Source organism: Notothenia coriiceps, unplaced genomic scaffold (genome assembly GCF_000735185.1).
Source record: "Notothenia coriiceps isolate Sejong01 unplaced genomic scaffold, NC01 NC01_scaffold00000339, whole genome shotgun sequence".
Taxonomy (NCBI): domain Eukaryota; kingdom Metazoa; phylum Chordata; class Actinopteri; order Perciformes; family Nototheniidae; genus Notothenia; species Notothenia coriiceps.
In genome coordinates, this window is record NW_011333040.1 from 17,289,990 (window position 1) to 17,317,414 (window position 27,425).

The 27,425-nt window shown below is 40.5% G+C and overlaps 4 protein-coding genes across 5 annotated transcripts in view; 2 read left to right on the plus strand and 2 right to left on the minus strand.

Moving 5' to 3' along the window:
• LOC104951716 (genetic suppressor element 1-like) overlaps nt 1–7,993 on the plus strand; it is a 9,319-nt gene extending 1,326 nt beyond the window's left edge. The window contains exons 2-8 of the mRNA XM_010778450.1: nt 955–1,592; nt 1,719–1,831; nt 1,925–2,192; nt 3,532–3,906; nt 5,084–5,419; nt 5,729–5,832; nt 6,070–7,993. Coding sequence (XP_010776752.1) covers nt 955–1,592; nt 1,719–1,831; nt 1,925–2,192; nt 3,532–3,906; nt 5,084–5,419; nt 5,729–5,832; nt 6,070–6,210 — 1,975 coding nt within the window. The 3' untranslated portion in view covers nt 6,211–7,993. The remainder of the gene's footprint in view (nt 1–954; nt 1,593–1,718; nt 1,832–1,924; nt 2,193–3,531; nt 3,907–5,083; nt 5,420–5,728; nt 5,833–6,069) is intronic.
• A 315-nt stretch (nt 7,994–8,308) lies between these two features.
• Nucleotides 8,309–11,923, minus strand: gins2 (GINS complex subunit 2). Its single transcript, XM_010773404.1, has 5 exons — nt 11,675–11,923; nt 10,704–10,818; nt 10,039–10,138; nt 9,790–9,916; nt 8,309–9,259 (listed from the first exon to the last, which is right to left on the minus strand). Exons 1-5 carry the CDS (start codon nt 11,762–11,764, stop codon nt 9,131–9,133), a joined length of 561 nt encoding a protein of 186 aa, XP_010771706.1. The 5' UTR covers nt 11,765–11,923; the 3' UTR covers nt 8,309–9,130.
• Nucleotides 11,924–13,252: 1,329 nt separating this feature from the next.
• Nucleotides 13,253–23,971, minus strand: emc8 (ER membrane protein complex subunit 8). The gene is made up of 5 exons (XM_010773413.1): nt 23,441–23,971; nt 22,675–22,751; nt 22,500–22,569; nt 14,672–14,766; nt 13,253–14,499 (listed from the first exon to the last, which is right to left on the minus strand). Exons 1-5 carry the CDS (start codon nt 23,651–23,653, stop codon nt 14,340–14,342), a joined length of 615 nt encoding a protein of 204 aa, XP_010771715.1. The 5' UTR covers nt 23,654–23,971; the 3' UTR covers nt 13,253–14,339.
• A 174-nt stretch (nt 23,972–24,145) lies between these two features.
• Nucleotides 24,146–27,041, plus strand: cox4i1 (cytochrome c oxidase subunit 4I1). Of its 2 annotated transcripts, none has more exons than XM_010773430.1 (5): nt 24,146–24,229; nt 25,320–25,396; nt 26,073–26,237; nt 26,402–26,533; nt 26,720–27,041. In XM_010773430.1, the coding sequence occupies exons 2-5, from the start codon at nt 25,321–25,323 to the stop codon at nt 26,854–26,856; spliced, it is 510 nt and encodes a 169-aa protein (XP_010771732.1). In that variant the 5' UTR covers nt 24,146–24,229; nt 25,320; the 3' UTR covers nt 26,857–27,041. The 2 variants fall into 2 exon arrangements, with proteins under 2 accessions (XP_010771732.1, XP_010771726.1); XM_010773424.1 differs by lacking the exon at nt 24,146–24,229 and adding an exon at nt 24,311–24,476.
• Nucleotides 27,042–27,425: the final 384 nt, after the last annotated feature.

Genomic DNA, 27,425 nt, shown 5'->3' on the forward strand with positions numbered 1-27,425 from the left:
ACACACACACACACACACACACACACACACACACACACACACACACACACACACACACATACATACACATACACACACACATGCAAACACATGCAAACACAAACAGGGAGGCCTAGATCATTTGCTGGTCCTGCACAGTGCGTCCTGCACAGTGCGTTCCTGCCAGGCTTGATTTGGAAAGACTCTTGAGACATCCATCTGCTTTCCTTTCTTTCTCGCAGTGACCATTTCTTCTCCACCATCCATACCATTATTCCTTTTCAAGTATCTCTTCCCAAGTATCTCCCTTAATATATAAATTTATATTTCTTCATATATCATTGACTATTCCTTTTTTACAAATTCATGGTTCTCTCTACTCTCCACATTGATTATTCTCTTCTCTGCCTGCCTCTCTATCAGGAGAATTATTTGTCCTGGCCTCTTCCTTAGCAGTTGTCACTCTGAAGTGTGTGTGTGTGTGTGTGTGTGTGTGTGTGTGTGTGTGTGTGTGTGTGTGTGTGTGTGTGTGTGTGNACACACAGTGGCAAGTCAGGCATGAGAGGGTGAATAACATTCCCAACACCTCTTGAGTTGTCCTGCCTGTAACCTCCCAGTTACCCAGTGCACTCGGAATGAACCCAGCACACAATTAATGATGGGATCAACAATGACTACTTGTGTGTGTGTGTGTGTGTGTGTGTGTGTGTGTGTGTGTGTGTGTGTGTGTGTGTGTGTGTGTGTGTCAGATCAAAAAGAAGCCTGGACATTGTGTGCCTTGGCCACATGCTCTGGGCTACTCTGTCTGAGCTTGATAACTCTGCCTTGCACAGGCACTAAACCCCTCAGACATACTAACAGGGATGAAGGGGAATAGACATAGCATTTTAGCACTATGGTGTGTCTCTGGTGTTTGGAATACGGGCATTGTGCAGTACTTTTAACAGATTACATGATTCTTTTGTATCTCTACAGATCCATACCAAATCACCATGAACCAGGAAGCCGGGACCTCCACCCTCACTTAGGCGCCCCTCCACCCCTCATCTCCCCCAAACCTCCCCAGCCACCACGTGAACACCACCCTCCCACCACCCTGTGGAACCCTGCCTCTCTTATAGACACCGCCTCAGAGTCCAGACGGAACCACGAGCCCTCAGGGATGGGACACTACGAGCTCAGTCGGCTTCCCCCCGGGCACGCAAAATATGAGGACGGAGCGCGAAGGAGAGAAGGGGGAGTGATGGAGAAGTACCCCCCACTGAGGGGTCCTCCGGGCCTGCCGGAACCCAGCACATTCCTTGCTGATCTGGAGAAATCCACCCAGTCCTTTTTTAGCCAGCAGAGGGCAACCCTGTCCCTGCCCAGCCAATATGAAATGGAGGGAGGCATGAAGAGCAATGCTGGACTGAAGAGCCTCCAGGGACACCCGGGGCACAGCAGACATGGACAAGGGCTAGGAATCCCCCCCGGGACAGGCATGGGACAGGTAGCCAATGTGGGGACGGGCCCAGAGACAATGCTGATCTATGACGAATACCTCCAGCAGCACCGGAGGCCTGTCAGCAAGTTAGACCTGGAGGAGAAGAGGAGAAAGGAGGCCAGGGAGAAAGGTACCACCATGCTGTTGCACTACACCTGATCATTTGCACTCTTAGAAAGCTACATTTTGTTTTGTGTAACGCTTAACTTTATTAGAGCAAGTGGTTTGTCAGTACTGAACTCTTTGCTTGTTGCAGGTTACTACTACGAGCTGGATGACTCGTATGACGAGAGTGATGAAGAGGAGGTGAGAGCCCATCTTAGGAGAGTAGCAGAGCAGCCGCCACTCAAACTGGAGGACTCCTCAGAGGTAAAACACCTGCCAAATAATCACTTCCTGTTGTTATTACAAGCACTCATGACAAAGCAATGCATTAAGATGTTCTTTTGCCTCTCCGCACAGAAACTAGACTTCCTGGGAGTGTTTGGCCTGACCACAGTGGGCCGGCGCGATGAGCTGGTGCAGCAGAAGAGGAGAAAAAGGAGGAGGAGGCTCAGGGAGCGCAGCCCCTCACCATCTTGCTCGCAACCGAAACGCACTCCTCCGCCGGCGCCCCAACTCAGCACACGCTTCACCCCGGAGGACATGAACCGAGCACCAGAGCTGGAGGATAAGAAGCGATTCCTCACCACGTTCAGTCTGTCCCACGTCACTGTGCAGCAGAGGAGAGGTGAGGGAGTTGTGATTATAAACACAGAAATATTCCATTTCACACTTTTTTATTTATTTTGTCAAGTTTGAAGCTGCTCTAATAAACCTGGGTGGACACAATGGGTGATTCTGTTAAACAGTTAATCTTAATATGGGTCTTTAGTGTTGCTTACTAACTGTTTTGCTTAATTATGTTTCAAGAACTACGTTAATTAGTGAAAGCCTTAACTGTGCGTAAAGATGCCTCCTAGCTATTCTTAATTAAATAAACTGCTGTTCCGGTATTGTTTAAGTTAAGAATGTGTGTGCCCAGGAAACTCACGCACTGGATTCAATGTTAGAATTTCAAATTAAATGAAAGGACTTCAAATTACAAGGGACAGGAGAGGTAGTTAGAAACCACTGCATTACTTTACAGAAGTGACCCATTGCCCCCTAAATGCTATACACACATCCCCGTCCATTGCTGGTATCATGTCTCTCCTCTTTGACATCTCATTTCAGAGTTAATTCTTTCAAAAGTAGTCTTTACTCTCAGTCGGATCGACAGCTTGCTGACGCTTCACTTCAGCTGAGCTCTGCCTGCTTTACATGCGCTGCGTTCTCATGAATACTGCATGTGGACTCGAGCCTTGAAGGAAATAATAAAGGGGTCAAACAATGATCATGTCTACCTCTAACCCCTGTGTTACTACCTGCAGCATATTTTGAAGCATAATGTAAGGCTTTATATTGCACTAGTTAGAAAAGGTGGACTTGTGTCAAGGCTCTGTTGGGAGACACTTGCAGTTAAACACACACACACACACACACACACACACACACACACACACACACACACACACACACACACACACACACACACACACACACACACACACACATAGTGGCAGCAGTGGGCTTACAGTGATCTTAGTGTAATCCTTTTGATTTACAGTTTGCAGCCTTCAGATGGCAGCGCACTGCCTCCCATGCTGTTAGGCCACATTCAGCCTCATGTAACACACACACACACACACACACACACACACACACACACACACACACACACACACACACACACACACACACACACACACACACACGTTAGGAGAAATGGGTCTTTGTCTAAGATATATACAGACGTGACTTATGAACTAGTTCCTCTGTCTCATCGATAATGAAAGGGTGGTGGAGCTCCTTCAGGTCATTAAAGAAAAGAGCGTAACCTTGGATACCATTAGACATGCCCCTCGTCTGCTGTGTAAGAGCCCTCCACCCCAGATTTCTGGTGAGATGTGTTGCTAATTGCAGTGCTCCATCTGTAGTAATGTGGATCTTGACCTCATCATGACTAACACATGTTCAAATGATTGCAGATTCTGCACTCGCCCAGCCTCCCTCTGAATCAGAAGGCCAACACAGTGTCAGACCGCAGAGCCCCTCCTCATATCGCCCAGCGTCCCCCAATGGTCACCCAAAACCCCTTGGGGAGACATTAAGACCAAAGGAACCCCCTTCTCCAGCTGTCTACCCTGACAAGGCCCGGGGGCCCGGTGAGGGGCCGGTCTCTAAGAGGAGCTCCAGCCTGCTGAACAGCTTGCGCCCCCCCCTTCCCCTGCAGGCTAAAGAGGGTCCTCACAGCGTCAACGGGCGCACTAAACCCTGGGACAGCTTCACCCCGGAGGAATTTGCCCAGCAGTTCCACGAATCTGTGCTTCAGTCCACTCAGAAGGCTCTGCAGAAACATAAAGGTAAGCAGAACGGGTCAATGGGAGGGGTCTCTCTGCGGGGGGGCCAATGGGCAACAGGACAGTGTAGTGACAAGACAAACAACTTTCCATTAATAACACTGAGATACAGGATGTTACAGGTCTGCCACAAAGCTTTTATTTGGTCAATTAATAATTTACTAAGTAATTATCTGGAAATCTATCTTTGAAAAATGGCGGTTACAAATTCTCAGAACCCATGTGGTGATATCTTTCAATGATGCATTATCCAACCAACAGCGCTGACATACAAATCGGCAAATAGACACTTTTAGTGTATATAAGTATATTTTTGCATGAAAAATAAACTTGTATATAACTTTTCCCTCTCACATGTGCAATGCCTTGTTAACCTGCTGCTGTGACAATCGTATTATCTTTAGCTGAAATGATTGGTTTATGGGCTTCTGTGGTAGTAAACTGATATTTTGGGTTTGGATTGGCACTTTGGCCATTAAGTCATTCTTCCGGCATTCCAAACTTAATATATGAATTCATAGAAATCATATGCACGGAAAAATTAGGATCTAATACAATACAGCTTTATTTATAGAGCACTTTAAACCTCCAGACCAAAGTGCTGTACAGTCAAATAAACAAAACAAAACATACAAAAAGATTACACAGCACAGCTCACACACCATAAAAGAAGTACAATTTAAAAAGGATAGACAATTTAAAAGCAATAAAAGCAACGCTCTGAAAGATGTTAATAGAGGTGGGTTTTAAGAAGCGATTTAAAAGCAGGCAGTGTGGAGGCCTGTCTGATATGCAGGGGCAGATCGTTCCACAGTGTGGGAGCCGCCACAGAGAAGCAATGGCCCCCTTCTGGGCACGTTCAGGAGCAGTTGATCAGCTGACCTTAGAGGGCGGGTGGGCGTGTAAGGGTGTAGCAGCTCAGAAAGATATGGTGGGGTCATGCCATTTAGGGATTTAAAAGTAAATAAAAGGATTTTGAAATGAATTGTAAAATGTATTGGCAGCCAGTGGAGCGAAGCCAAAATGGGGGAAATGTGATCATATTTCCGTGAACCAGTTAAAAGCCTTGCTGCGGCATTTTGCACCAAATCGAAATCCCTAGATGAGTCATGTTACCATTATTGCAATAAATGCAAAGTGATAAAACACGATCTCCCTTCTCTCCCATCTTGTTCTTCAGGTGGAGCCGCGGGGATGTCGGAGTCGTCCCACCTGCAGGAGTCCTCGGTCCACTACAACATTCCGGAGCTTCAGAGCGCTCCTGGACGGCCGCCGCAGCATTCACAATCTCACTCCAACGCACATCCATTTCCCCACCCGCTCTCACACGCTCACCCTCAGCCCAACGGGCAGCACTTCTCTGCAGGCCTCCACCGGGAGGCCTCGGGGGCGAGGGAGGACCTGTCGGGTCCAGAGGACTCTGAGGAGGACCAGGAGGAGGAGGAAGAGGAGGCTCCCGTTTCCAAGTGGCAGGGGATTGAGTCCATATTTGAAGCTTATCAGGAATATGTTGAAGGTAAGCAGCTGCAGTTAAAACATGCTGTGATATACTGTACTGCTTCAAATCTCATAACTGTTGATTTGATGTATTTTCTATTATATGACGGATACATAACCCCTCCCTCTGAAAAAGCCATTCATATCTCATTGGCTGTTTCATAGTTTAGTGTCACCATATACTGTATTCCTAGAAAATAGTTTTTTTAAACAATTGTGTTCATTTGTCACTAGAGGGCAGTATTCATGCTTCCTCTAGAATTCAGTTGTTTGTAAATATCAGGTTGTTCCCCTAACCCTCTGTCTCTCACTCTCGCTGGTTCTCTAGAGCAAGGTTTGGAGCGACACGTGTTGCAGAGCCAGTGTCGAAGACTAGAAGCTCAGAACTACAACCTCAGCCTGACCGCTGAGCAGCTATCTCATAACATGGGGGTAAGAAGCATGCACAGAACACTAGAGTGCCTAGTAGCACACATTGCAAACACCTCTTAACAGTTCCCTTCTCCACACATACTTCTTTGATAATAATTGACAGCACAGTATTCTCACATTGTGATTCCTCCTTTATTTTGACCACCTTTGTATTATTAGCATGGAGCTGAAAACACATCCTCTTTGTTGTGATTATTCTTTAAACTTAAATATATATTTACATCTTCCGTCTTGTAGGAGCTGATGTCCCAGAGGCAGAAGCTGGCAGTGGAAAGGGAGAAGCTCCAAGCCGAGCTGGAGCACTTCAGGAAGTGTTTGACGCTGCCACAGACACACTGGCCGAGAGGCGGCCATTACAAGGGCTACCCTCCCAGGTGACCCCGACCCGCCGCCCTGATGGCCCCCCGCCATCCCCCTTCAGACTGATACCCAGAGTTTATTTTTCATGGCCTGATCCACATGGTTCCAAGGAGGAGAATAAGACTGGCTGGATAAGATGAATGAATGAATTGAGTGAATGGATGAGTGGTGGATGAACGCACAGCAGACAGGACAGTGAAGGACGGTGGCCAGGGACTGTGCCACTACCGTGTGCCAATGTAGCCAACCCAGAGAGCATGGGCCAGGAGCACCTGAAGATCACCCATAATGCACCTGCTTGTCACTCTTCAGCCCCCTGCTGCTCTATTGTTAAGTCCCTGCATCCCTCCCGCCACAGCTACACAGACAATCCTGCCAATGAGGGGCCGCGGCCCCAGGGGGGGTGTCGTCCAGAGACTCGAACGCTTCGAAGGCTTCTGGCCAGTCGGGACTGATCTTATCACAGTGGCCACATGAGCTTTTGAACTGGAAATGCACTTAAGAATAAAAGCTGAAGAACTACCTGGTGGTACTGTGTTACAACAAAGAACTGTTGGAATTAGGGAAGAACTTAGAGAATGCACATTTTTTGGAAAGAATTAAGGAAATGTTTTATTTCAAAATAGAAAATTTGAGAATAAGAATTCTAAAAGGTGCTTCAGCCTTGTATTGTATATAATATGAAGACTTAAAAGAATTTTGTATGTTTTTATTACTTTAATCATTGTTCTTTTAAAGAAAAAAAGCCTGCCATTTTTATATGTTTATGCTTTTTTGGGTTGGAAAAGAAAGCCTTGCTTTTAGTGTTTGTACTGCTGCTGGCCAGAACAGCTCATTTTGAGACATTTAACAGTGAGAGAGAGAACAGGATATATTCCTCCTCTCACTCTCCTCACCCAACCACAGCGTCCGAGCTCAGCAGAGCTCACTGAGGTCTTGAGAAATGGCACCCACCTTCTCACCCCTCCCTTCACAGTAACATGTCACCCAGCATCCACTCCTCTGCTCAGCGTCACTGCTGCTGGCAGGACTAGTTAGCTAATGATGTTCTCATACTGAAACCAGATGAAACCCACAGCGACAGTTTTTCTTTTTTGACTTTGGTCACTTGACATACTTGATTTTGTAAAGACATGAAGAGTCTCTTAAGCAGCCAGCTGATGAAACTGGTTATTATTGCTTTATCCTACCGTTGGACCTTTCACTCCACACTCTGACATTATATTGCATTAGACTCCAACAATATCACGGTTTGCATAATGTTTTGCCTTACAAGCCCTTATCAGCAGCCATGAGAGGACATGGTGCCAAAATTAAATAAACTGAATCATTTTGGATTGTTCATTTGTATTTGAGTTTCAATAAGGTAGCCAAACGTTCAAAACAGAATGGCCATCTTCCTCTGCAGTTGCCAACACATTTTAAAAAAAGCCTTGAAATCACACTAGAATAAAACTTGATAAAATATAAAGGTGTATTTAGCCGTCCCCATGTACAACCTGCCCACAGTTCATCCCCGGATTCAGCCAAACGTTTTCCTGACTTCCTCCAATTAAAAGTGGCATTGATCATTGTTTTGAATTTAAAACGCTGCACAAGCTATTGTGGTGGGAAAGTTGGTGTCAGAATGGGGGCATTCAATACTTCAAAGTAAATCTTGATTCACTTTTTCAAATGTGCAAAATAACTAATTTATAAAGACAAAAGCACAGCCACCCCTACATACAGCATATTAAATACAAGTGCCTCAAGAAGTTGGGAGCATGTGAATGAGTTGCAGTCCACATGATGTTAATTCTACCCATAACACCAGAGATCGAGATTACATTGAAGTGTCTACTGTACGTCTCACACCTTTCCAATATGTGCATGCCAAGAACAAACACAGAATCTTAACGCATCTCCGAGAATTCAATCATGACACCTTTTATAAATGAGGCCCATGCCATTCGAGGGGATCAGGTTGATACAGAACGTAGTCTGTCATTTTTACAGAGCAGAAGAGGCACGCTGAGGAGAGCTGCCAACGACCCCCACCCCCCCGCCTCCCTGTCTCCAGCCCACGCACGCCCATGCAATAGCCCCATTACTCAGTGGAGGATGTCTAGATGCTGTGAAATCCTGTTTTTAAAATGTACTTGTTTGAATTCATTGTAATGTAATATATTCTTTGTTGAATGTAGTAATTAGGTATTTATGAATATATGGCTGTGATTTCAGACAAAAAAGAAATAAAATATTTCTAAAATGTTAAATATCAACCCTTGTCCATTTGTGGGTGCTACACATGTCAATGGCTTTGGAATGAAACAGTGTTGAATCTATCGGCTTCCTTCCATCCCACAAAACATCTATTTTAGATTTTAGAAATGATTCTTTTGTTGCACTTCACTTAGGGTAAAGGACAAATTCCCTTTATGTTCAACTTAAATCCTACACTACTAAGTAGCCATTTATTTTGTTCTTCTCCGACAAACAAGAGCATCTAGTAACGTTCATTTAATTTCTATACAACATGACCAAAAAAGTGAAACATTTCTGTAGACTGACTTCTTCAAATATCTGTTTTAGTCCAGGAATAAAATGCTATACCCTAGAACTCTACACAAATACATTTATTTTGACATTAACAACAATGGTGGCAGTTTTAAACTACAGCGAGCATCCTTAATTAAATTAAATATGCACATAATTCAAACAGAAGATACATATAAAGCCTAGATGCTTTTCATTTGTACAGAGTAATGCTCGTCTCACACAACAAATAAAAGCAAGTCCAATTCAGTTGCCATCAAGAGGTCATTGATAGATATCTTTGAATTACATTTCTGAGAAAAAGAGTCTTTAGCGTAATGAAGGGCCGGGTGAGAAAGAACAATCTGTAGTTGAAGACTTGAGATCAGGGGACAACCTGTGCAGCAGGCTTTGAATTCTGAGTTTAAAAGTCAGCGAACTGTCCCTTACTGGACCCAGGGTGCTGATTGGAGCGAAGCTTGTACAAGCAGTTGAGAGAGTCGAGCAGGAAGGCGCGTATGGTGTTGATCTCCATCAGAGTCAGGTTGTCCAGCTGTAGAGGGGAGGGGCCAGAGTTACAAAGGACACATGCTTTTAACAAGCGTAAATAATATTCTTTCTTTAATAACTGCTGTGAATCCTTAAGCTCATATTTGCTGGATCTTACTATGGCAGGGAAAAGGGAAGCAGTAGGGCCACAAGATGAGGGGATAAAAAGATCATCTCAAGACACTGACTGTTAATCCTGTTATTAAGAAACAATTACAGCACTCCAAGGTTCGCATTCCCTAATGAATGTTCACAGATTTTCACTACTTAAAGATGCCCTTTAGAGCAGAAACATAATTCCACTGCTCACAATATTCTTGAATTCAACACATCCTACAGTGGCCATTCAAATGAGATTGTAAATGCGTAGCCATGTTACAATTTCATGTTTATTTTTGTTAATTACTCATAATATAAAATAACTTTCCGTCCAAATGTTTTTATCAATTGTTTGATATTTTGTTTCAGCTTTACAATATCATATTAACAGTTTGTGTAAACAGAAGGCTCAGCGTGAGACTCTTCATGATGTACCTTGGCATGCGCCTCCAGCTGACTGATGAAGCTGTCGGCGGAGAGGCGGAGTTTGGCAATACGCGTGTCCCAGATGTCTTTGACCAGCGTGCGGATCTCATCCGCTTTAGGGATGTTGTCAGACGCACTGCAGAGACACATAAACCTTCATGTAAGGCATAGAGTGCCACATACACAGACAATAAGGGAGCTTGTAAAGCACGTTAGTTTAAATACCATAAGAATGGGGATTATTATAAAAAGACTCACAAGTTCAGAAGCAGTTTGGTCAGCTCCATGTAGTACGGACTGGGAACAGGCGTAAAGGTGTCCTCTTTCCTCTCAAGATCTCGCATCTCCTCCAGTTTATCTGCACAATATCAGGAAGGTCAAAAACAGTCATTGTATGTGCCGAACTGTCAGATGGAAGAAATCAGTATAAATGTCAAAATATGAAGAAGTGCCGTCCTATTTCCAGTATTTTCAGCAACTGAATCATATAGGAAAGGTTAGGCGAACTGAAATGTAGTTTACTTTTCTTGAGTTAATGAATGAATTGTTTAAAACTAGTTATCTTTTACAGCTAAAGCCTGATTTTTTTTTCCTTCTTTAGACCTTCATTGTTGTCCGAAATACAATGATAGAACACACCAACCTATGATGAACACTATAAAAAGGCGTTAAAGTTCTTATTTCCACATATTAATGGAAATAACAAGGACTGATGCAACAATGATGAACATGGATGGAGCCTTGGATTTCAATGTTAGGATTACTTTAAGTAATTAGTTGTGACAAATTGGTGCATTATGTACATTTGATCCCAGAATTTAAGTCACCTTTCCATTGTTTCTATTTTGAAGTGGTCAGTTATTCCTGCAGCTTGTACATACAGTATATATATATTAAAGATGGGTATGCATTGTATATCTTACCAACATCCATCCACGCAGGAGGAACAATTCTACATTTCTGTCTTTGTTTCAAGTTTAGGGCCAGCCAGACGGGAACATCGACAGGCAGTCCGGGGTTGAAGGGACCCAGGTCGCCCTGAGGATACACACAGGAAGGAAAACTGACTCCCATTCTTTTGATCATATAATCAGTAGCGTTGCATAGATATGGCAAGTCAATTTCGCTTTTATTCATTTCTGGAGGATATCAAAAAACAATTCTTACTAGTAATAATGTTTATTTCTAATACCAAAAATAGAATTTTAACTAGTTAATGCAAATTCCCGATATCAGAAATTAAATTGTAACTTGTTGTAATGTGTATTTCTGATATCAGAAATGCGATTTTAACTAGTGAGATTTGCATCGTTTTTCTCATTCATTTCAATGGGAGTTGGCATTTGAACTAGTTCAAATGCTAATTTCTGATATCATTAATTCAATTGTTACTAGTTACAATTAAACTAGTAAAAATACCAATTTCTGATATGAAGAATTCCATTTCAACTAGTCTAAATGCCAACTGTTTATATCAGAAATACAATTTGAACTTCAAAATCAAAATCCTTTTTTGATATCAGGAATTCAACTGTAACTAGTAAATGAATTATAACTAGTAACAATTGAATTCCTGATATCAAAAAAATGATTTGACCCTCCAGAAATGAATAAAAGCTAAATCGGCTTGCCACACATAGATTACAGTTAACGTTACGGGCTTCACGTAACAGAGAAGCGACCCGGTCTGAATCCCCAAATGTGTGACAATTCAACATCAGACTGAGAGGTTTGACACATGCTAACCTTAACTATTGAGTTCATGTAACTAACGGTATGCAAGTTATCAGTATCCGGCTAAACTCAAACTCTTTAAATTAACCCCTAACCCAACAGAAAACAGTCCATTGTAACCTTGTAAACAACGCATTGACAAAGTTATTCACTTACTTACCCCGATCAAATAGATCTTGTCTAAACTGAAATTTGGAATAATCTTCACCGTCTCCTTCTCGGCGAGGAACTCTACCTCCGAGGCATCCATAGCTGTCAGGTTGGCAAGATAATTTGTATTTCCAAACTCTTTCACCCTCACATCTGCTCTTCTTCTTGTTTTCCCGCGCTGCAGCCTGTCTAAAAAAAACAAGGAGGATGAGACAGCTACGTCACTACCGGCGACGTCGTGTCGCACAGTGAGGACGTTGTACCGTTACTGAACTTTAATCACTTGTATTTATTGTTATGTAATTCCCCGCATTTGGCAAATCATAATGTTGAGAAAAAAACGTATTTATAAAGGTTGTTTGTTGGTGCATTATACCCGGCTGGAAATGACGACACTGACCATTCCTTTAGTTTTTACGTTATCTGCGCCGGAAGTAAGAAGCTGATCACGTGCCAGCCACGACAGTTACAGATAAGCACCAGTAGATGGCAATATTTACCCTGATTTCACAATTTCCCTTTAGAAAAGTCACATTAAATGGATTTTAAAGTCCTGCATACAAATATTATCAGTTGGCCTTAAACCTTGGGAAGGTGTAAGAAGTAAATAATCTCACTGCTTAAAAAAAAGACAAAACAAGTCAGTGGTGTACTGTTATAAGACGTTTTTTGATTAATATTAGGCTACGTTACAATGATGCAATAGTGTGTATGTTGCATTGTATGATTGTATAGCCGTAGATGGTGATCATATGTTTATAGCAATACTGTCCTTTGAAAACTACGTTTCTATCAAATCGACTTTGTGATGACGCGTTTTACTCAGGATTATTAGTAGTTTATTTAGTTAAAGAAAACAGGATAATATTTTCAAACCATAGATACACCTTATCCTTCAGTTGAATCTGAAGCATTCAAATGTATCAACTTTGGAGGGAAGTGATGTCCACTCTTAAATTAGTACATGTACTGTATCTCATTTTTGCACTTAAGAAAAATAAGCCTACTTCAACACATGAATAATTAGTTTATGCAGTATCTTCCTTAGACATCAGAGAACATTTTTATTTTAGATTTGTAATAAGTATCTTTGATTGTTAAAATGTTGCTTACTATATTTGTATCGTAAACAATAATGAAAGAAATACATGTTCAATGTTACCATAAGTATTGTTCTGACACTTAGTGTTATTGATGTGAATCTGACACCTTTGTAAAGGTTTGGTTGTTCCACAAGGTGGAGCCATGCAGAGAAGAGTTGTTTCTAAATATACTTCTAATGGTGCATTTTTTGTTTTATAAATTCTAACAAATGATAGGCAGTTAGGGAGTGTCAAAATCACATCCTTAATAAAATGAACCCCCTCCTACACAAAATCATTTATTATACAGGTTTTGAGCAGATAACATACTCCTCACCAAATGCTTTTTTGAAGCAATTTATAAAATCCTTAAGTTCCTTTTAGCAAAAAGCTAGAGCCCTGGAGCTGGTGATTTAAAAAATATGTTTATCAACCTTACAGTCAAAAGGCAACAGTAAAAAACACCTCGGACAATAATCTACTAAATGACATGAGTCTGACAAAGATTTGGTTCCCAAATGTTGTTTAATTTTACATTCGGTTCATAAAACATTGTAGAAAATGTGTCATCCACACAATAATTTAAGTTATGAGCACTTACTAAATAATTATTATCTCAAATACAAAGGTAGTTCTATATCTTCAAATTAAGTATTCAAATGTTACATTACTTACTATATATTACAATTTAGAGGGGGCAGTTAAGTATTAAAGACTATTATGCAATTCTTACAACTGATACCCAACCTAAAACATCATTCACACAATCCTGTGATCTGATCCAGCCTATTGCATTTCTGAAAACAATCCAAATCCAATGTGTGCACTATCCAGAATGACATTCTGAAGAGCACCAGCGACAAGAAAAGGACACAGAAAGTATTTGTGGAAGATTGAATAATTTAAAAGTCAAACCTTTGGAGTTAATCATCACATTAATATTGCTGGTGGATCCAGAGAATGACTCAAGTTGGTAATAGACACACAGTCAGAAAAGACATCACTTTTTTAAATCCTGTCTTTTCAGTTCATCTTTATATTCATTTATTTATTAATCATCTTAAATAAACAACCCCAAACTTCTTCAGACCATATTTCTGTGTGAATGAAGTTCCAGGGTTAAAAATAAACTAAACATTTAATAACACAGCATCTATCATATCTCAGTAGTACAATCATCTCCTTACATTTTTACTAATAATGTTTTAATAATTTAAGACTTGATCTCTATATGGCTATTGGTTTTACAATTTAAGAAGAAAAATGTATCAAATAATTTAGAATTTAACTTGCACACAACTATGAATAAACACAAACCATTGCAGAAAAAAACAAAATGGCCTTCATCACAACGGTATCACCTTGTGAATGTGGACGCAGGCCAACAGTGCACATATGGCGCTTGGCCTTGAGAGATTTGGGCCGTACCGGTCAGTGCTCTGCAAGGTCCTCTCAGTACGAGGGGCTTTTAATGGAACAAAGACCATGTTTCCAGCATTTTTGTACTCCTGCGCTACACAATAGGTAGCATCATGCATGCTGTAACGGCAGCAATATTTGTCTGCATGTCCAAGGTGCTGCGGACTGATTCTCTTAGCACAGATCCAGGACAGCCTTGTTGATCACAGGGTTGGTCCAGTCGTTCCTCAGATCATCCAAGTGATTGTCAAAGTCAATCAAGTTCTCGTAGGATCTGCCCTCCAACAGAGAAGACGTGATCTTCTGTGCTTCGTTCCAGTCCTCAAAACAGTCACTGGAAGACAAAATCATCATTTAGGCAATTAACACCCTAAACATTTCTAGACAATGTACATGTTTGCTATTTAGTGAGATAACACAGTAGAGCCTGAATGCCAGAAGCTGTGGTTAAGGATGCATAAACACTACAGTTTCATTCAAACAAATGTAAACAGAGAGACACTCACTAAGTTACTTCTCTGCTTTTCCACTTGTGTTCATGATGGTCGTAGATAAGCACAATGGGCTCAAAACAGCTCATTGTTAATCTACTGGTGTCCAGCTGAAGGAAAAAAACAGAAAATTACAAGGAAGTTAGAGCCCTTCAGACCTGTTCGGTATATCTTTACAGAACCAAACAAGTGTGTTTTAGGTAAAAACATATAAAAATCTCTAATATTTCAGATCTGCGAGTCCATTTTTAAATCGATACGATATATATATACACACCATATCAACTTAAAACCAGTGGCTGCCTGGAAGAAGACATGTGTTAAACAAAAATGCACCACATGCTTTGAAAATTCAGGAAGTCAGTAGTTAAAGGTGGGCTAGGCAATTTTGGGGAAACAAGCTCAAGTGCGCTAGAATTTGAAAATACACAACTCCGGTTGTGTATTTTCAAATTCTAGCGCACTTGAGCTTGTTTCCCCAAAATTGCCTAGCCCACCTTTAACTACTGACTTCCTGAATTTTCAAAGCATGTGGTGNCTGCCGGTGGTTGAGGCGGTGGGGTCTTTGGCGACTAGTTTTATAGCCCAATGTACATTACTTAGGTGCTTCAGGAGATTGGCATTGCTGTTTTTCGATATGGGCAATGCTTTCTGTCCTGCACAGTTTACATTTTACCGTAATATTTTCTGCGTCCTTTATCCCCACAAATTGAAAATAGTGGTTATATTTCCAAGTTGCAAATGCGCTGCTGCTCTCGCTGATACTTGCATCTGCCATTGTGTGTGTGTGTGCTGGTGGTGAGCGTTGCCGTGTGTGTGTGTGTGTGTGTGTTGTGTTAGCATTAGCAAGTGTTTGTGTGTGTGTATTTTCCCCATAAGGCAAGACCCGCCCAACTCTGTCTCTGATTGGCTTACCCTGAAATGTTACCCCGCGTTAACCAATCATCACTCCTCTCTGGTTACTTTCACTTTTCCAAGGTGCTGTGAGAGGACATCGCTGTATTCGCCTGTAAATTACATCCGCAGGGAGATTCGGTTCAGTTCCATCACATAATGTAACGCAGTAACGCACCCATTAAATAACAGTAACTATAACGGCGTTACTTAATGGGAATAGGTAACTAGTAACGCTATTAGTTACCGCAAAAAGTAGTTGCGTTAAAGTAACGCGTTAGTCCCAACACTGGTAACCATTAGCCAATCACCAACCAAGGTAACCCCCCCCACACCCACACACACACACACACACACACACACACACACACACACACACACACACACACACACACCTTATCACCTGAATCTGCTCCTTGAGCATCATTGTGGTTTTTTTAACCAATCATCTTAGGCGTTAGGAGTGGCACCTTATTTTCATCTAAAGTAACTGACAGAGAATCAGCACTTTTGAAACAGGGCTGAAACAGAGGGGATTATGGGATGCTACAATGGTCTGTTTGATATTTCGAGCAAAACACTTCGGAGACATGTTTTGTATATATCTGAGAAATATAATATATTGATGAAAAACAGTATAATAGGGGACCTTTAAACACATGTCTATGTGCTGTTGGGTTCACATTTAGAAAGTCAATTTGCCCAATAAAACTGTGAATGAGATACAAGTGTATATATCTAAAGAAAACCAGATGGAAAAAAGTAATGCAGTCAGGCTTTAGATTTACAAAAGAAAAAAATGTGTGTTCCTTGGATTTTGCTGGTGATAAAAATAGGGCTGAGGTCTATTAAACAGTAAGTAGGTGTTGTTTATTTGAAGCCCCAAATAAGCACACACACCAATCAGTTGAAACAAGGTACAGTAACTCATATACAAATCAATAGAAAAAATCATTATATAAAAAAGAGAACAGAAATAAGCATCTTGTGGAAACAGAATGACAAGAATACTTCCAACCTTGTAGACAAATTACTTTGGAACACCTATAGGACAGCGCAGCATGCACATCTCAGAAAAGCAAATAAAAAGTGTGCCTCCGGTGACAACAACATAACAGAAGACAGACTCCACAATATTCAGATTTTAAAGGACTTGTGAGATGTAACAATTAATGTGCACTCATGGTTTCCACTCAGTTAAATTATTTAATCAAAATGCTTAAGCTCAAGTACTAACAAGAGAGTATCCTCCTTCAACTGAACCTCTAACGATCTCTCTTTAAAATGTATACCCAATATTGCAAACCTAATAACTGCCTGGAATGGGTTTAAAGGATTGAGTGAACGCAGCGCTACATTTATGCACCTACATAAGTGTATAGTGACTGATAACTGACTTTTGAAAATGTGATTTATATAAATGTATATTTTCTCTCGGACAGGCTTTATTCTGAGTTCAGGCACATCTTTGAGCCGTTTACAGAAAGGTAGCAAGTGAACAGAACCGCATAGGTCGGATTAAATCTCATTACATATAGGTGAGTCAGAAACAGACAGCATACATTGATTATGTTTTTCCAAAGGGGCGTTGAGTCTGTGGTGGGGCAGCTTACACATTATTTGGCATTCTGTGGACTGAGAACCTGAACTTTCTGATCCATCAATAGAAACACAGAGGAGGCAATGGATAGGGAACGAGTAAACACAGACAGTGGCAAAGAGAGATTTGGACGAAAAGAGAGTGGAGAGAGGGGGAAGTGAAACAGGGGAGGCAGAGTTGCACAGGAGAAAATTGGTTTACTTTCAGAGGGATCTTGCTGGAGCGGAGATTACCATGTGAGCAGAGAAACACTAGCAGACTATAAATGAAGATTGAAGTTCAAACAGCTTGAGTTAGCTTGACGTCCAAAGCATAGATATGCATTTCTGCTTATGGATTCAGTGTGCTCTGTGAGTTGAGTGCTCACAAAACGCCTTTACTTTGTTTTTTATCCATTCTGTGTTGTTGTACCCTGTCAAAGCGAAGGTTGAAAAAATTGATCGAATTGATCGAGTCATAAAACATTGATAGGGCTTTAATTAAAGCTACACTAATCAAAGTTATTATATCAATTATTTATCAAATGGCTACATATAATCGTAGTAGCAAACCCACTGAGAATTACCCCCAGTGCTGCAGTTTCCCTCAGCTCTTGAGCATGTTAACATCTTGAGCTCAATTACCCCTTTCACACCAAAGCAGACCAGGGCCAGGACAAGTTCTTCCTGTTTCCACCGCAGCGGGGCTGGCTCTTGGCCCAGGAAAACGAACACGTCAGGCTTACATCTGCGGCTGGGGCGAGAATAACCTGATCAATAACAATTCATGGCGAGTAGGGAGAAGAGAGGAGAGTTATAACAGGCAGTAGCGCTGAGCAAAGTGACAAGAACGCGACCACATACTTATAAAAAACACACATAGCAGCCAGGCAACACTAACCAGGCATGGTGGGATGCTGTTTATTTTTACCCGACTTTTAATGACTGTTGTGGAGAGAAGAACACTGCTTCATACGTTTTCCTGTTGTTTTTAATTGTAGCACTTATCGGGTGGAATCAATACATGGGCTACACAGGTTGTCATAGCAATGTTACAGCCCGGCTCTGGGGCTATAACATAAACCGGGGAGTCGAGACGAGGTTTGACAATACAACATTCCTTTATTGATAATAAACAATTAAATGGCCGAAACCAGCAACAGGTCCCCCGAGGCTGGCACGGAGAGAGTGCCCAGAGGAATAAGAGTGAGAACACGAATCCGGTTGGCTCTCTTCGTGAAGGCTTCCCGACCCAGGTGCAGCTCATCAGGCAGAGTGCCGGCCCCCACAGCACTGGATCCTGGACACACGTCACACTTTCACAAGTGAAATCATAATGGAAATGCCCTAAAAGGAGAGAGGACTTAAAGGTGGGGTATGTCATTTATTTCAGAAACACTTTTTGTTATATTCCATGGAATGCTCTTAACATCCCGATAGCAATGAATATATGAAATGCGTTGACAATAAATACATAAACAAATGTCATCTGTGGAAGCCGTAGTACTGTAAAAAGCACGACCAATCATTTTAGCCGGCCCGGCTAAAATAACTGGATGGCCTACCTGCCTGTCAGCCTTCCATCTGTGCACAAACTTATCTCGTGCCCTCATTGCTCATGTATGCGTTTGTGTGTGTTGGAGGAGGGGCTCTGTGAGGAAGTGGCAGATTTTTTCCGGCTGTGTATTTTCAAATTCTAGCGCACTTGAGCTTGTTTCTCCAAAATTGCCTAGCCCACCTTTAAGTACAGAGCTTACCGGCTGCAACTAATGATTATTTTAATAGTCAGCTAATTTCATGATTATTTTCATGATTTTTATTCATATTTTTGAAAATGTTGAAGAGCACTGATTAGCATTTTCAAGAGCCCATGGAGACATTTTCAAACAGCCTGTCCTCCTACAAAAAACGACCATATAGGTCGATTGTTCAGCAGCTAAATACGACCCAGTCACGTTTTAAAGTGTAGCACCTCTAGTGGTCGTGTAAGAAACAACATGCTCCCGTCGATTGCAAACGCTCCGGAGGGTCGTTTATTCACAAATAATATAACCCTCTCTGGAAAATCCTAAATTGTGGAATAGTTGGAAAGGTAGTTCAGAAAATCAGTAATATCTTTAAAAACTACAAGTCCCTTTCTATCAGCTGTGCACCGTTATGGTGTAAATATAATCTACCAATTGGATCAAATATAAAAGTCAGCCGAATTAGGGTAAATACAGCAAGGAGACGTATTGTGTTAAAAGAAATGGAAGATGTTGTTTAATTGCTGATATATTTATGATCCACGTCACGTATTCAGTTTTGGCGGCATTTCTTCCAGTTTGTCCAGAAGTCTTCTCATCAGGGCTCTATAAATAGAGAACTACAGGAAAATGTGTAATATGTAATGCAGCCGATACCGTGTAATTACAATGCCGTATGTATGACTTCCAAAGAGAAAAGCAAGAACACCTCGGAATAAAGTATTATTTTATTTTGTTTTAAATGTTTTCCGATTTCATATCACATAAACAACCATATCCCGACGTGCATTGCGGCTAAAAAACATCCAGGATGTATGAGTGTAGTTCGATGTCTTAGCCTATTAAAAACCTCTGAAAAAAGAAATGTGTTCTCTCAGAATCGAAAAAGAAACACCAAAGCATTGTACACAATTTAAACCAATTAATTGTTGTTATAATTAACAAGGATAAACTGATGTTTTTTAGTTGGATGAGGTACTGCAGATATCACTGTTAAATCATTTGATCATCGGTTTTATTTATGAAAACGTCGAGACCGAAATACTGTTTTCAACCCGCTAAGCTACTTACATGGAAGCTTGCCGCATATACACACGTTTCTCCTACGAAACCTCAAATCACTTCGAATACCTATCATTAATACAATTTAGGATTTTACAGAGTATTCGTTTGCATTCAACCGGAAGCACAGAGGACCCGAAAACTTTTAAAAAACATGATTATAGGACGTATTAAAGCGCTTGAACAACACAACATATTTGGTCGTAATGGTTTGAACAAATCGACCCATTTGGTCGTATGAGTTGGAGGACTGTGTTGTTTTCAAATGTCTTGGCATCTAGTGATGGTACGGCGAACGAGCCGATTCTTTTTGAACGGCTCTTTGATATGAAACGAGGGGAAACCGAGTCAGTACTTGGTGAGAGCCGTTCTTGTTATCGTTCAATCGTTTGTCCGCAACTCACTGCCTGCCAAAAATCACTAGCCTTTTAAAAATGCTTGATTTGTTCCCAAAAACGTATTCCTGTGAAGACCCGCACCTACCTGACTGTATCTAATCTTCGAGACACGGAAACCCTGTCTGCTTCCTCGCAGCAGCTCCTCGCGAGCAGTTGCACGTCGCTTGACCAATCAGAGCACCACTGGGCTCACGGGGGGGGCGAGCTCCAAACAACCGTTTAGTGACAGAGAGTGAACACCAGGTTTCAGCACGAGGAGTGAGATTGGGTGGGGTCTTAACCGGATACGCGAGAGAGAGAGAGAGATCATAACAAGTGGTACAGGACAGGTAGACAACGTGTTTTTCGGATGGAAAAATAGCCAAACGCGAAAAACGCCAGTTGGGATGCTGGAGGCTACATTCAAAATACATTCACTGACATGAATATGGGCGCCACTACTTTGTCATGTTTTACAATGGCAGATTTTTGAACATTAGGTCTGGCAATAAGTCAATCATTACCTGGTGAATTATTTCGCAGATATACCTAAACGTACCCGCCCCCTTAATAAAAAAACGGCTTCTTTTGAACGGACTCTTTTGAAACGGCTCTTTTGAAAGGAACGGAGCCATAAGATCCGGCTCCCTTCAAAGAGACCATTAAATCCCATCACTACTTGCATCGTCCGAACACGCGGTACAAAAGCATTTTATGCTTGAGTGTTTTTGTGTGAGCATGCCGACTTTGGTTACCCAAAGGCTCAGATTCGGAAATCCAACACAAAATGTGAAAGATGGCATATTCAGTTTATTCTTATCCTGAAGGCATTTTTTGTTGTGAAAGATGCATTACATATAAATAACGTAAATCTACACACATACCAACAGCAAGGAGGAGAATAATTGCAAAATAAGCCCGTGTGGGAATCCTAGGAAACGCGCCACATTGTGGAAATGTCCACGTGCGTGTTTGTGCATTCCATGATAACCTTTTAAAGCAATCCCAGGGACGTAGTTCGTTTCAAGTAGTTGCGGGACATGGGCGCCTGACATGAAATGAGTATCCAGTAGAAATATCCACGGGTATATGTGTGGGAGGGCAATGGACATGGAATTAAAATGTGTGAAGATATGTGGTTAAAATCTCACCAATGTAATATAATCTGAAGTACAGTAAATTCAACATCGGGTTGCCTGTAATCAATAGTTCCTGCAGGTGCTTGATTTCACTTGGTTTCAGACAAAATGTCTTATTAATTTGTTTATTTAAATGTGAAATACTGTAATTGGTGCCAACATTAAGATAATACAGCTGTGTATATCGCTTCATTTTCNTGTTTAATAAAAAAATAGTATTATGCAACATATGCAGGAGGGATGGAAAGAACAACATGACGATGGACAAAGGATGGAAGATACTGCCATGACACAATCATCATCATCATCATCATCATCATCATCATCATCATCATCATCATCATCATCATCTTTAGAAAGCTTGAAATGTGAAGATATATTTGGTATCTAATATATATATGAAAGGTGAAATACAGAAGAATAAGCTTTAGAAAATAATTTTTATCACTATATGTGTTCCGCATTGAACTCTTGTCCTAGTAAAAGCTATTAAATGAAGCTATCAAAAAACAATCCTGTGGTGTGTTTCTTTTATTTTGCGATGTAAAAATGGTTTCTATGTGAGTTAGAATAAGAGACTATAAAATTAGAGGAATGTATTGTTCAAGCATAAATCTAAAAAACTTTTATATTAAAGGTGGGGTAGGTCATTTTGGAGAAACCAGCTCGAGTGCGCTAGAATTTGAAAATACACAACCGGAGAAAATCTGCCACTTCCTTACAGAGCCCCTCCTCCAACACACACGAACGCGCACATGACCAATGAGGGCACGAGATAAGTTTGTGCACAGATGGAAGGCTGACAGGCAGGTAGGCCATCCAGTTTGATTGGTCGTGCTTTTTACAGTACTACGGCTTCCACAGATGACATTTTTTTATGTATTTATTGTCAAAGCACTTAAAATATTCATTGCTATCGGGATGTTAAGAGCATTCCATGCTGGAATATAACAAAAAGTGTATCTCGAGCCGGTTTCTCAAACTTACCTACCCTACCTTTAAGCATTTACAGATTCCATCAACAGCAACTGAAATCAATAATTTTTACCATAACAATTGCCGCTTCATGGAAGTTTTCAGAGATCCTTGCAGCCACTTTTTCTGCAAATTGGTTAGGTCTGCAAGAGAAAGGACCAACAATTTAATGCATTAAAGTCCAAATAAGCTTGATACACAGTTCATAGCTGGTTGTTTAGCAGCGGGTGTGCATTTGTTTTCTGTACCTTGAATCCTTTGTGCGTTCATTGGCTTGATAATATCCAGCGATGATGTATTTATTTTCTTTACACCAAGTATCAATCTAAAAAAGTAGCAGGAGTCATGGAGGCAACATGTAAAGAAAGGACAGTAGAGATCAGAACACATTTATTTTCAATAAAATAAAAAACTAGACATGTAATTAAGCCTGTATTGTCTACTTTATAAGGGATACATAGGTAAAACAACATGTCATTTAGAGCAGTAATATGGTATATTTTGTCTTTTATAAGGGATTCTCTGAACAGTATGTTCTAGCAATCTAGCTCATCTAGTATGTGCCTTTAACCAGTTACTCATTATATCCACAATAACAATATTCATGCTATGAAAAATGTTATGTAAATATTTTGTGAAAATGTAGTCAGTCCAAAGAGATGCAGTGATATACTGTATTGATCCCAGATTGGTAAATTATTTAGTTGCAGAATCAGCCGAAATACATTTGATAGATGTAGCTTGTGAAGTTAAGATTAGATTAGAACTTTATTCTCTAGTGCAAGTACTGAGACAACGAAATGTAGTTTATATCTAACCAGAAGTGCAAAACATCAGAAAGGGCAAGTATAACACATATGTATACATGACTATAAATAAACTGAATGCATTTACTTGTTACAATATGAATACTGTAAGGAGGTATAAACATTATTTAACAGGAGCATAGAAATTGGAAAAACAATAAATTAGGAATAAATATAGTTGAATGTATACCTCTATAATGTGACTTACCAGCGTTAAAGCTACTTCTAGCATGGGGGCCAGAGCCAGAGAGCCGTGAAACAGCGGCACACAGTCCACACACAGGACAGGTTCACTGTGGCTCTCTTTCTTTTTCTCCTTCGTCTTTTCTGCCACCAGCAATCCATTCACGGCAAAGTGAGGATACTTGGCAGCATGTAAGAGCATTTTACAGTAAGCCTGGCTGGTCAGTTGAATAGGCATTTTCTTTAAAAAAACGGAAAAACCGGTACAAAAAATAAACAGACCCTGAGGGAACTTGAGTGGCTACACGATGAGCGACTGCTGCCTGCTAGCTAGAAAAAGTAGATATCTACCTCAGCACTCACCTTACAGTCAGAATATATTGTTACCGCTATGCTTTCTGACACCAACGTGTAAGCTTTACAAGTAGCAAAAATCACAATTGTCTTTTTTTTCCTAAACGAATTAGTCACTGTCAGGAAATATAGCCATAAGAGCTAATCTCACTGCCACCGTCCACTCGTTTCTGCAGCACCGGTGGTGCCGTAAATCAGAATGGATATGACGTAAAACTGGCCTTTTTTTATTTATTCAAGAACATATATGAACCTCATATATTTTGTATATAAAGAAGTTGAAATCAGGGGTAGACATGTAAAGTAATGAAAATATTACAGAAAATAAAGAAAGAATAGAAAGAAAGAAAAACTGGCCTTGTCTCACCTGCTCATGAACGCTTGGCTTACGTCTTTCCGGCTGTCACAATCATACTTCCTTTTAGCCCACCGGCGGACGTGATCAAGGAAGAGACAGCAGGTCGTATTTTTTTTTTCAACATATATCGAAAAACATCACATCTTACCATTTAAATACATTGTAGCATTCACTGTATTCTAGGTGTAGGTATTTTCCCAAGATAACTGGGCAATTTTAACCGCAATAATCAATTGTGTACGAGTGACTTTGTCAGAGGGGATCGGAGCTAGGACCTGCTAACTGAAGGGCTAGCTTTCGTAAGCTTATGGCATCTTTGTTTGTAAATGCTGGTGATGCTCAAACTAAGGTAAGATAGAACTGTGGTCAGCTACAGGATTATATATATAAGCGGTTAAATGTTGAAATGTACAGTATTAGCTTTAATTACTTATTTCCATTATTATCGATTATCCGTTGCTAGCGTTATGACCTTGTGTTTGCAGCTAAAGCTAAGAACAGCTTAGCTTTCCGGACTAACGTCAGCTAACCTTTTTCATTTCATTTCATTTTTTATTGTTCCGTTCATGGAATGCAAAACTTAATGTATAATAATTGTTAACAAAATATGTCTCTATAAACACACCATTGAGCGAAAAGGAGCAGGGAGATGACATCGTATATTACCTGCCCCTTTCTAAAAAAATAAATAGAAATAGATGGTCTGTCCTTCATATTTCTTTTTCACAGACAAACGTATTCACAGCCAAACATAACAGTATCTTAGGATAATAAGAGAAACACAAAAAAATACCTATATCCTGCTTGACGGTTAAAGGAAACCGAAACCTTTGGTTTGGATACACACACTCAACAACAATTAAGGGGTTTTTGTATTTCGGTTTACATTCTTTGTTAATGTTGTTTATTTTAGCCACGTCACTTCCAATTATTTAAATGAAACGCCAATAGCTGGACTTCGTAATATAGTTTAGATTAGCTACAAAACAATAGTTTCTGAAGTATCCTAACACCTGCAAAGTGCAGATTAACATTCATATTTATAATTTTGATATCGTATAAGTGTTGCCCAGAAGAAACAGGATAATTTGACAGAATATTTTAAAACCATTGATAAAAGATCACACGGATTTTGAGGAGGATGAGTTTTATTGTATGTTTGCTAATGTCTTTCATATGATCTTTCCCACAGAATGCTGGCCACCAGAGCCCTTCGCCTTCTTGGCAAACGTGCCATTTCCACATCCGTATGTGTGCGTGGAGGACATGGTAAGTGTAACATGAAATGACCTGAAGTGTTTTCTATTTTTGGAGCAATGACCTTAGATTAGGTTTGTTCCCTATGTCATTTTCTTTTAATGACTTGGACCTCTATGAACACATTTGAATAACAATGCAGAAAGGCATGTTTTTCTAAAGAACAAAATGTAAGCAGTGATCTCAAGGACCAGAACGTTTTTTTATTTCTGTGTGCAAATCAGTCGTTTTTTTGAACAACAAGAAAGCATTTTCACCCACAACACAATATAAATCCTGTAATGCGGTTCTGGCTGGTGAGCCTTTATCTATACTCTCATCTACTATCTGACACCATAGCTATGTACATCTGGCTGCGCACTTAATTCAGATCAAACCTTGTAAACATATTTTACAGCCACCATAAAAGTGTTTGCCTGAAGTGCTAGTAACTTCATAGTTTCTTGTACTGTCAGCTGGACGGGCAATCGTTCAAGTATTACAGATGGATATATGCAGGAATTGATATATTATTTTACATGCATCAATTAGATAATTGCATATACCTTTTTTTTTTTTTTAAATCTACACTTTGCTTTCTGTAATTTGTGCGTTTAACAGCACAGTCTTACAAAAAGGTTGGCAGGTTTGAAGTCATTCAATGTTATGGAAACTTATTTGATGAGTCATTCTTTTTCATTTCCTTCAGGTGTGGCTAAGATAGAGGCCTACACTCTCCCTGCCTACTTTGACCGGCGGGAGAACCCCCTCCCAGATATCTGCTATGTGCAGGACCTGAGTGCTGAGCAGGCATCCCTGAAGGAGAAGGAGCAGGGGTCCTGGGCTGCACTCTCCAACGAGGAGAAGGTTGGATGTAAGACTAAATTGCACTGCAGCTCTTTTCTTTTTTTAAGGAGCTGCTTCTTTCATTGCTATTGGTTAAACTGATTTTGTTATCAGCGAATACTATCAACGGTCAAGTCACTTTTTATTTATTACAATTGTCATCATCTAGGTTTTGTGTTTCTCAATGTTCAGTGTACCGCATCAGCTTCAAGCAGAGCTTTGCTGAGATGGGCGAGGCGACGGCAGAGTGGAAATCTGTGATTGGTGGGGTGCTCTTCGTAGTGGGCTTTACTGGCCTGATTGTGGTGTGGCAGAGAAAGTATGGTATGTATGCCAACAATTGTAATGCAGTGATGTGTCTGCACATTCAAGATTTTAAATAATGAATCCTTTGTTTTCCTAATGTCATCGATGAAAACAGAAAAGCAATTATGTTGTTTAATTGTATGTGCGTGCTATGCAATTAAGGTTAACACTCTGCATTACTTGACACGTATGGTCTCTTTGCAGTGTATGGACCCGTCCCACACACTTTTGATCCCGAGTGGAAAGCAAAGGAGCTGCAAAGGATGTTGGACATGAGAATGAACCCAGTGGAGGGCTTAGCAGCCAAATGGGACTCAGAAAACAAGCAGTGGAAAAAGTAATAGACCAGAGGACCAAATCACATACTGGAAAATAATAGCATACCAACATAAAGATACAATAATACATTTATTTCTTTATCTATCAATTGTCCAATTTACCTCTGTCTGTTCGTTGTGGAAGACTTCTTCCTCTTAAGGTCGTTGTGTATTATAGAAGAAAGAATAAAAATGTTAAACTGATAAAACTTCTAATTTGTCTTCACTCTGTACCTCCTGTGTAAATAATGCTTCTATATTAAATTGCTCTTTCATATAAAAATGGAATAGCAAAGGACTCTCCCCATTTTATTAGTTTGGTTGAGTTAATAAGCTCTTAATCGCTTTAAAAGGTTCTAGTGAGATGACAATCAGTTATGCTAGTATGTGTCAGTCATTAGCTAAATTAAAAAGTAATTGACATTTGTCATTTTGAATGAAATTCCAGTGTGTCATAAACATTTTGTATTCTTATTGGTTACTCTCTGACTTCTGTCTTAAAAAATCAGGTAGGTTACACTGGAGAGCCTTTCCCTCTGTAATGAATTTAAAACCTTGACAACACATTTTACCATGTAGTCACCTGAGGCTAA